The sequence below is a fragment of the Seriola lalandi genome, unplaced genomic scaffold (assembly GCF_002814215.2).
Source record: "Seriola lalandi dorsalis isolate HSWRI2012SDOR001 ecotype SW California unplaced genomic scaffold, Sedor1 jcf7180002054816, whole genome shotgun sequence".
NCBI lineage: Eukaryota > Metazoa > Chordata > Actinopteri > Carangiformes > Carangidae > Seriola > Seriola lalandi.
In genome coordinates this window covers 142,689-153,938 of record NW_019525369.1, presented here as the reverse complement: position 1 = coordinate 153,938, position 11,250 = coordinate 142,689, and the positions used below count along the sequence as shown (strand labels likewise).

General features: G+C 40.2%; 1 protein-coding gene across 1 annotated transcript in view; it reads left to right on the top strand.

Annotated features, from left to right (window-relative positions):
• LOC111669744 (receptor-type tyrosine-protein phosphatase N2-like) overlaps window positions 1–11,250 on the top strand; it is a 234,607-nt gene that overhangs the window by 213,301 nt on the left and 10,056 nt on the right. The window contains exons 20-21 of the mRNA XM_023426189.2: window positions 2,288–2,341; window positions 7,456–7,520. Of these exons, the coding sequence (XP_023281957.1) occupies window positions 2,288–2,341; window positions 7,456–7,520 (119 nt within the window). The remainder of the gene's footprint in view (window positions 1–2,287; window positions 2,342–7,455; window positions 7,521–11,250) is intronic.

Below are 11,250 nucleotides of genomic sequence, written 5' to 3'. Positions count from 1 at the left end.
CCCCCACCCCAACCCACCAACCCCTCCTGTTGGTGATCCTCTGCCAGTTGTTTCCATGGTAACATCACTTTTGATTGTCTGCAGTGAGCTCTGACTTCTCAGTTTTGGTCGGGGTGGAGGAGGAAAACATGAGGGGCTTTTACTGCCTTCAGGTTCTGTGTGTTTACAAGACTCTTCAGATAGGAAACCCCATTTAAACTGTGTGATGCTGTTCCAGAAATTAATTTAACACTGAAACATTTCCTCCAAGAAAATCCTTAAAAACATCAACAGCAGTTCTCTGCTCTTTTTTTGGCCAATGGTTGACGATTATATTATTCTGTTTCATGTGTGTTATATATCAGAACTTGAGGAATCATGAAAAGCAAAATGCACACGCACAAATGCACAAAATGTTAAAATGTTCAAAGCCTCTTTAAGAAATCTATAACAAAAAGACGTCCTGCTACACAGTAAAAAAAAATGTCATTTTCTACTCTGTCTGGCCTGACTTTTTACACTAAATCCCACTGAAATACGCAACGTTTTTGAGGTGTCTTGTGAACTAACAAACAAGAAAGATGGCCAAAATCATGAGCACCTTGGCAAAGGTAAAATATTCAATTCCCAAAGAAGTTTTGAAATGTGGGAAAAATTTTTACATTGAGGATTTCAGGAGGTTTTAAGAACCCAAAGGTCATGAAATTCACCCTGAAAATAATTGACCCAGGAAACTTTAAAAACAAAGAAGCTTCAACTCTGCAGGTCTGAGGTTTCTTTCATTAACTGAATGATGCATTATGGATCTCACACACACACACACACACACACACACACACACACACACACACTCACCATGTCTTTACATAATATGTTCCTGCTGAATATTGTTATTTAGAGTCATCACCATGAAATAGAATCTCCAGCTGGGATCAGACTCACGGCTCACTGCTTCTTGCTGAGATAGAAGCTGCGTGTTTGTATAGATCCACTGGCTGCTCTGCATTTTGATGAATAAGGTGTGAAGTTTCCACCACTATTTTTTGTGGGATGTGGTTTTCAACACACAGTTGGACTTTTTTATGCATGCATGGAAGCAGCGCAAAATATATATTCCTATGTTGTAGAATATTATCCAACGTGACTATTGCCATTCTTCAAATAAAAGTTTCCGTGGACCGAGGAAGAAAGAAAATAAGTATCTTTTCTTTATTTCAGGGTACTGATGGAAGAACAATGTTTCCACCAATGAAGGATGTGTGTAGATCTTAAATGTGTTATGTGGGTGGAAGTGACATTTTAATAAATAATTGTGAGCTACTGAGAAATCTGTTGGACTACATTTCAGCTCCAAACAGGAAGTGGGTGTTGTTCTTCCAGATCAGATTATCCTAAACTTTCCAATATTTTTGTTTGAAGAGAACAGCAGCATGTCGATGGTTCATCATTATAAACGGAGTGTACCTTTAACATGTTGTACATTGTGTGGAAAGTAACAGATCTGTTTGATCCAAATCTACTCTAGTGCTGAAAATAATGAATGAAAAAAATGTCCAGAGCTCATCCACCGTGTTCGGGTGTCTTTGTTCATAGACTAGCACCACTGAACTGTGGAATCATCGGATTTGTTTCAGTCTTCTCAGAGCATCAGTTCCAGGACACAAAAGTTTTAAGTTTGGCCAACAGCCGCTAGAAAGACAATCAATTATGAAATTGAAATTTTGAAATTTTTAGATATTTTTTCTTTCTCTTTAATTATTGGCCTAGTTTCTTGTTCAGTTTGATTCTGTTTATTCATCAGAAGTTGTTGCAACCTAAATTTTGTTTGACAAGAGAAGTTCAACTGTTACTTGTGGTTCAATCACATCTTGCGTCATCAATTTTGTTGTCGGAGACAGTGGCTTGGATCTTTTAAATCTTGAATCACACTCATTCTGCCAAGTGCACATTGCACAATGGAAAAGTTATTACGCCTGTTTTTACTGACACATATCATGTTGAACTAATTGAAGTTAAGGTAAACTGATAATTACTTAGACATGTGGTAAGTGGTATGCGACAAATGGTGCACTTAAGGCCATGATACGTGATGTTCAGTATCACATGTTAACGTGAAAACGTGGAGATCACAAGCTCAGAAAAACGTTTTGTGAATATGTTAAAGTTGTGCAACTATACTTTCCAACAGTACTGTGCATGTTGTACCATTGTTATTAAAGCCCAAAGTACATTGTGTTCTGACTGTGTGTTGTTGCATGTGTGATGTCATGTTAACACTGATTTCTTCTGTCTGTTCTGTTTTTTACAGGAAAGTTAACAAGTGCTACCGGGGACGCTCGTGTCCTATCATAGTCCACTGCAGGCAAGTAGAACAACAGCTAACAATGTTTATTTTTGTTTTTGTTTTTTTTTATTATTTATTAATTTTTTTGTTTTGACTGAGATCTGTTCCATAGTGCTTGTGATTTTTTAATGATGTTAATGAGCAAAAAAGCATATCAACAAGATATACAGACACTTCTACTGGTAAAATGTTTGCTCCGATGATTTGAAGCTGTCGTGGTATCTGTCCTCCTCCAGTCCACGCTGCTGTTTCATGTCTCACCAGCTCTCATCACTGGTCAGCATGTGGAGGATGACAAACATTTTAAATGAAAAATTAGCTGAAGAGTTGTGATTTAATGTGACAAACTGTCCGTGAGGATGGTAACTTTTAATTGGAGGCAATTCAAAGTTTACAATGTGACAGTTGGAGCCAGTGGGTGAGAGGGAGAGAGGGGTAAATAGAGGTAGGCAGTGATGCAGCTGTTGTATTTGCATTTACGTGTGTGTACGTGTGTGTGTGTGCGTGTGTGTGCGTGGGTGTGCGTGGGTGTGCGTGGGTGTGCGTGTGTGATCACATCTGCATCTACCCCCACTACCTGAGGAAATAACTCAGACCAGTGAGACATAATTAAATCGGTATTTAACAGAAAAATCTGCCACAGTTTTTACAGAAACATCCTGCGATGATTGGATTAGAGAGAAGAAGAAAAAAAACTTCCGTAACAGATTGCCGTTCTGTCTGTCTGCTCACTCCTCCACTAAGTGATCTATTATTTAATATGGTGTAATGGTTCTTCCAGGACGATGGGCCTTCATTTCTCAGCTAAATTGCCAGTCTGCAGCAGAGTATGAAACCTGTCTTTATGAAGCACCAGCCACAGCAGCTGGAAAATACCGACGTCCCCTAGTTACTTTTATAAATATAAGTACATTTCATTGTTTAGAAATGTTAGTTTTCTGGTTTAGAGGTCATGTGAATACAACCATCACACACCCTGTTTATGTATATGAAGGTGTTGCAGTAAGTCTTCCAGCCTGCACGGACATACAGGTCCTTTGTCCCTACACTCTGATACGACACAGTGGAGCGCCTCCTGTTATTAGCGACTTAAAGCAGCGTCGGTTGAAGGGACAGTTACAGCATGACGCCATGACACATGTTCTATGTTGAAACTTCCTACGGTTGCAGCCCGACTGTCTACAACAAGAGAAAGACTAGTTTGCTGTACCCTGTGCTATATTAAGGAGTTAGCAGGTAATTGTCATATTTGACACTGTCATTTTGTTTATTTTAAATTATACCATTAGTAGGATTATGAGCATATTTGTTAAAGATACCAGCTAATTTGACTGATTTTTTCCAGTTCATTCATAGATATGTCAGCACAAACTGTTGTTAACCTCCGTCCTCCCTCTGCAGCCCACAGCCTGACTGTGCTGTGTATTGATGAAAGCATGACGCTGTCCATGGTGCTGAAGTAACAAACAGATTTATACAAACTCCTCACTTGATATTAAATTGTCTCTGAAGCAAATATCAAGAGTTCTCTGGTCATTTCCAGAGACATATGTGTAGGTGTACCAGACCTTCGGAGGCATGGTTACAATAATAAACACGTGATTAATCTTGTGGACCAGTACAGTTTGGTTAGGTTTAGGCAGAAAAATTCTGGGATAGGTTTAGGAAAAGAGTTCAAATAACTACTTCCTTGGATGACTTTTGTCGTCAAAACACAGCATGAAGGTTGGGGCACGGTCATGGTTGAAAGACGACCATTGTTTTCAAACAGGAAATGAACAGCGGTCATCTACGGTATCTTATCACGGTTGATCTAAGTGTAGCTGCAAGTTTAGTTGTTCTGTTTTGAAAATCCAGCTGCTGTTAATGGTTACAACGTTTTTCAAACAGAGAGAGTTACTAGCACTGCTAACAATTCAAAAGTTAAATGACTACTTTACCTTTAATCTCTTGCCTCTTCCTTAAGTGGTGGATTATTGTGACCTCCTCCACCGTCGCCATGTTTGTTGTTGTCAGAGACATTTGACTCTGAGCTGCGCTCTAGTGGATGTCTTAGTTAACGTCCTTGCCAACGTAAATGACGGATGGAAGTATGTGGGCAGTGACGGTTATATCGTTTGAAATGGAAGTATTTATTTTTATATATAAAGGAAGCACAAATGAGGCTGTAGACTTTTTGTTAGGTTGAAGGTGGGCGGGGCTATGATGGGAGTTTTGATGAAGTCATCAGTCTAACAGAAAAGTAGGGAGATGTAACTCGAGGAGATGTGTGTAGGACCTTTACATTCATTTATCTGTTGCCTATATCTTGGATAATAAACAGATTACCCAACAACAGATTCTGTTGTGGTCAGATGAAGCTGTTTTTGTCACGGCTTGTGGCATTTCTAACCTCAGTAATTCACGTCAGACGCCAGGTCTTGAGCAGAGATCTATATTCTTACTTGTAAACCCCGATTTGGACCAATCCAAGCTCATTCCTAAGCCCAACCAGCCGATCCTGTCTAAGCATATAGTAATGAGAGGATCAAGAAACTCTCACATTCGTCCTGTAGAGCTTTCAAACGAGTCTGTCAGAGCCAACTGTGCACAGCCGTTTATCAGCCTAATGTACGGAGAGAGCAGAGTGAAGCAATCAGGATGAGAAGTGAGCAAAGAGAAGAGTGCAGATGCAGAAACTCAATAATCACACAGCGTTCAGAGAGCGTCTGTCTCTCTCTCTCTCTCTGGGTTTCTGTCTCTTTCTGCCATTTCTGTTTCTGTCAGATTTTTTGTCCATCTCTGCTTTTTCTTGTGTAACGACTGATGGAACCAATGTTGGATTCAACAAAAAAAAACGGTGTTCTACTTGCAAATAAACAGGTTTGTGAGAAAGGTGAGCGGTCAGAATTGAAAGCAAACATATCGGACAGGGAGAAGACAAAGACTAAATCCACACTGCTCTGGAGTTTTCAAGCCCCCCAAAATGGAGACTTTTAGAAACACTGTTAATGTCATTGTCTGGACGGGAGAAAGGGAGACCATTGGAAACGATGATACAGACAACCGCCTCGCCTCCTGATTGGGTCTTATCATACCCAACTACCATGGTTACCATGGTTGCTGACCTTGTTGTCTTTGCTAGCTGCTGCTGTGCAGTTAAATTCTGCATTTCATTCTCTTTTCTGTTCCTTGTTTGTAGTATTTTCTGCAGCTAACCAACTGCAGAGTAGACAAGAGACAATCTGTAAACAACTGGCATGCAAATGGCCACTGTTCGTGAATGCTCATGTGATATGTGTTTTCAGGTGTGTTAGCATGGACAGAGATTATATCTAATTCAGAGTTCAAACACTTGTCTGGACGGAGATTGTTTTGGTTTTAAAACACCATTTTAAAATGAAAGCTTTTCTTTTTGGTTCAGATCAGAACCACAAGCTTGAGTCTTAACCACAAATCATTGCTGCTGTCATAATTGATGCAGTCTCCTTCTTCGAATTTCACACTGAAACTTTCAGGAGGAGAAGGAACTTTTATGGAGCTAAAACGCTCATCTGAACGGAGATCGTTTTAGTTTTAAAACATTTCAGTGTGAACGTAGCCAAAGACAAAACCAGGATCACTAAACACTGGAGAAATTGACAGAAAGTACAAAGATGAAGTGGCCCTTAGAGACAGCACACAACAGTGAGGGGAGACAGGTGAAACTAATCAGGGAGGGTCCAACGATCAGAAGTATCTGAAACAAGAGTCTTACAAAGTAAAAGGGGAAACAATGACTGAATGAGTGACATAAAGAAAAACATAACCAAAGGAGCAGAGCAGAGCATGACTTCTTGTTTCCATCTCCCAATGTCTCTTTCTGTCTTATCGTCCTCTTTTCTCTCTGCCCCTCTTTCTCTGTCTCTCAGAGACAGACAACAGAGTGAGAGGAGGCAGCAGACATCTTGACATGTTTACTCACAGCCCTCAGGCTTCTGCTGTCTCACACACACACACACACACACACACACACGTCACATATCTTTGATCGGCTTGTAATGATCCTGATGAGGTGCAGCGATACGACAGATCTCATCACACCGTAATAACCTGTACCGAACACACACACACACTTAGATCAGAGTGATAGTAGTATCTGTGTAGAACGCACACACACACACACACACATGCACATAAACACACAAACACACACAGCTGTATAATTCAACACACCCAGTGGCAGTAATTGAGCGGTGTTTGTGTGTGTGTGTGTGTGTGTGTGTGTGTGTGTGTGTGTGTGTGTGTGTGTGTGTGTGTGTGTGTGTTTGCACACGTGGGCTTGCAGAAAATAACTAGGGCCCCAGCGAAAATGAAATATTCACACACACACACACACACTTGAGTTTGTAGGATTACACACTCACCAGTGAAATAGACTAGTAGGGGTGAAGACATCAATTTTCAACCCTTGAATTAAATCTAGGTTTCAAAATATTCTCTCCACATACATCACAGAGTGTAATTCATGTTGTGTGTGGTGTTATCAGTTTGTGTGTCGTCGCTTTCTGATTTTGTCTTTTTAGAATAGACGAACGTGTTTACATCCATGTCTAAAAAAAGAAAGAAATATTGGAGCTGCGCTCTTGTTGTTATAAATATAAATGTTAAATCTCTCAGACTGCTGCAGTCATGTTTAACTCTGGAGTCAGGCTACCTTCGTCTTCACTCCAGAAAAAACAAGTTTATCCATCATTGTCTGGATACAATGATGGAGTGGCTATTGGGAGAACCGGGGCTTGCTACACAAATTGGGCCTGTGGCTATTAATGTTGCTTCTCCAGGTTTTACAATCTTCTACAAACAGATTTAATGCAATAAAAACTCAGTTTTACATATAATGGCTGGTGTATGCAGAGGTTTTCTTACCTTGTACATATATGTATATATTTCTATACGTATAACAATGTGAAAAAATATTATCATGAAAAGAAAAAAATGGACAAATTAGCAAAGCTGTGCTGTGTCAAAATTATAATCAAACACATTAACTGATGACAAGTAATAATCTGAGTACTTAACCAGATCTCTCTCTCTCTCTCTCTCTCTCTCTCTCTCTCTCTCTCTCCTCCCACCCTCCACTCTGTCTCTTTGTCTCTTGCCCCACCCTGCAGTGATGGTGCAGGAAGGTCTGGGACCTACGTCCTGATTGACATGGTCCTCAACAAGATGGCTAAAGGTGGGTGTCGCCTTCTTTTCCCTTCCCCCGTCTTCCATTGTTACCTACTGTGTGTGCGTGTGCGTGCATGCGTGCGCAGAGATGTTACCATGGCAACGTATATCATGTGTAAAATGTAAAGTTGGTTGATGGCATTGAAAATAATGGTATTTAAGTAGATAATTAAAGTGATGAGTAGGTACGAATGACATTTTCCATTAACACAAAACAACTCAATCACGTCGCCGAGCCAGAGAAAACAAGCTTTTACTTAATTACTGCAAATTAATATCTGTTTCATTATCTCAGTGGATGCTGCAACAATTTGGCAGCAGCTTCTTTCCATCCTGACATACTAATAAATTTAAACTCTATGAAATCCAAAGGAAGACGACAAGATAAAGGAGGGAAAGAAACGGAGGTGGAGTATGTTATGGAAAAGAGAAACTAGAGAAGTATGTTCCTGCTTTAAGGTCTATAAACAGTTTAGAATCGAACACAGTCGTCCATGAACACTTTATTTCAAGTGTCATCAGGACTCACAGCCAGTGCTTTTGAAGCACATTGTGAGTGCATGATAATTACTATAATTAGAGTATGATATAATAAACACAGTGTAGTAATTATGAAGGGGACTGAACATTTCATGGGGGCTTTGGCAGTTCATGACACGGCATTAAATGAAGTGCCTTTTCTGTCTGATTATATTTAATTATATCGAAATGTACGAGTATTTAGATTGATATTCTTTTTGGAGCAAAAGTGACTTTTAGTTCTTCAGTTTATATGATTACATCTGTTTTAAGCTTGAACTTGTGCTGTACATATTCAAATTCATGACCTCACCACCACACAGACGACTGTGCCTTCAAATTAAAAGTCCCTCATAGATGGTTTTAACTTTATAAGTGATTATCTGCTTCCTGTATGACAGTTGTTGAAAAAATTAGGCAAAAGGCAACTTTTCCTATTAAAGATAGTTTACTGTGTAGGACGAGTAGTGAAGCAACTAATTCTTTAAGCTTCAGTACAGAGCTGTCACCATATACAGGTATTGACGATAACCATGATATTTAAAAAACTGATATTCTGTTATTAACACACATGTGTAGGCAGATGTTTGGCACTGTGGATATTTAGCTCATCGGTTCATCTACTTGCCGTTTCACTATCCATTGAGTGTAATCGTTCTTTATGTTTCACCTTTGTGCAGTTATGGTGACAGACTCTCTCTCCACCTCCCTGTACTTGTATTTGAGTCTAATTCACAGGGTCAGATGTTTTTGAGATTTTCAATTGAGCCATGAGTTGTTAAAGATTGGGAACCACTGCACTAATTCATTTGTCAAAGAAGAGACAAAACCCACAATAAACAAAGTTAAAGTTAGTTTTCAAATTTTCGATTAGTTAACTCAGATCTTACACATTGAGTTTATGTGTGTGTGTGTGTGTGTGTGTGTGTGTGTGTGGGTGTATGTGGGTGTGGGTGTGTGTGTGTGTGGGTGTGTGTGTGTGTGTGAAGTGTCCCGTGGTGGTGGTGCTGCTGTAGCAGAACGAGCTCCTGGGTCTTTAATTCCAGATCAAAGGGTCAGTCGGGCATCAGGGGCCTTTTCCCAGGCTGTCACACTGTGATCAGGGGCCCCGGGGCCTCTCTTCAGCACCCAGGGGCCCGGGGAGGAAAGGGGTGGGGCTGGGTGGGAGTTGAATCTCAGATTTACTTTCTCAACATTGTTTTTATTTTATTTTTTTTCCTTTGAGTTTCTAATTCTCATCCAGCCAGTTCCAAAATGGAGAATCCATTTAGAAAAACATCAAAAATGAAAAATGTCTGACAACAGAAACACAAGTGAAACTCAGTGGAGGTAATGATGCACAGCAGGAGGAGACTGAACACAGATGTAACCAGCTGATGATGGCAGTGATGCAAGTATTTCAGTGTGGAGGGGCAACTTTCAGAAACAGACCTGAAAACACAGATTGATCCACCTCAGTGTGACGCACTGATCATAGTTTTAGTAGATCATAGAGTTGAGTCTTTGGCTTGACATTTAGTGAAGATTGGAAATCTTAACTGGCTCCATTTTTGGAAACTGAGGCCAAGTCTGAGAAGAAGAAGTAGTCTGAGATTTAAACAGTATTTCATTAATTATCTCTTTGTTAATGACGTAGGAATCAGTCTGAGGTCAGGGTTTAGTAAATAGAGCTGGGTGTCTGTACTGATGCCATATCAATTTCATCAAATCTGTTTGAACAAAAATAAAATTACAATAAATATGACGGTACAAATTTTTGTTTGAGTAAAGAGACCAAGCTTAAAAAAAGTAAATAAACAGCCAATCACCAGCTTTGGTCTGAGCATGCTGCATTCTGATTGGCTCACTGACGCTGATGAGATTTACACTTTTACTCCTCAGGTATCGAATGACGAGACATTTTTCCATCCTCAATAGTATCAAACCGGTTGGGTCGGTCCATAAAAGTATCACAGTTCAATACCCAGCAAAGTGAGTGTTCAGCAACACATCAGTGTGTGACATAAATAAATGGGATGGTTTTGACAGTCCTCTGTATGAGGTTTAAACCTGGAGTGTTGTGGAATCTGCTAATCTGTAATCCTTCAAGTTAAAACATGAAAGCCATGAGTTAGAAAAATCCAGTGACGCCGTGAGACCTTTGGGAGTCGGCTGTTTTCTTTCTCTTTGCTCTGTTAGTGTCAGTGTGCATCATTTTTGATTTGCTCTTCCATTCCCTTGATATCTGCTCAGTAAAGTGATGATGATGATGAAGATGATCAAGTAATTACTGCACTCGATACGTATTTGAGGTATATGTATTTAACTTGTCCCTTTTCTGCTGCATTATAATCCTACTCCTGCACAGGGAAATCTCTTATAGTGATTTGGAAATATATTTTGAACAAAACCTTTGATCATTTGAAAAAATGAAAACTTAGCTCTTACTTCACCTGATACAATTAAATGCTACAGTTATCAATAATAATAATCCAATGATACAAGGACAGAAATCAAAGATATTTTCATGGCAATGCTGAATCAATGCCATCGTTACAGTTTGTATTTCTCAACTGCTCATATCTTACATATCTTGGTGAGGGTGTTTCAACATCAAGCAAGAAGAGGCTGTGGTGATGAAGATGTGCTCTACGTCAGAGCATTAGTTGCCGCAACTTATTAAAATCTCTTCCTGTAATCGTGTGTCGTACATCTTCCCATCCTGCCTCCGTTTGACTCCTTCACCCATAAGTCAGGCCGATAGTAGCCTCATCAGTCGGCTACCAATAACACATCCTGTTAATGCCGCAACACTCTGCTGATAATACGTCTCCACTTTAACTAAAGGGGACTGCAGTTCCATGAATTTTCACCACACACTCCATGATACAACTTAAAAGCATCTTCCTTTAGACCCTCCACGTCTGTGTCCTTCAAACCAAAACTAAAATGTAAGATTTGTCTCCGAGGCGATGTTCTTGACAAATCTCCTTTAGAGAAACAGGCCGGTTTTCCCTCCACTACATCTCTGCTCTCAGCTCTCTATCCCCCCTCATTCTGGGGGAGTTTTTGTCTGTCCTGAGAAGCTGGAGCCCCCCAGGTTTAGCGGGCTTCCTCCATCCTGATCAAAGACACTTTCCACCTCCTCCTCCTCCTCCTCCTCCTCTTCTTCCACCCTCTCAGACACAGAATCGCTCCTGTTTCCCTTCCCCTCCCTCCTTCCCTCTTCCTCCCTTCTC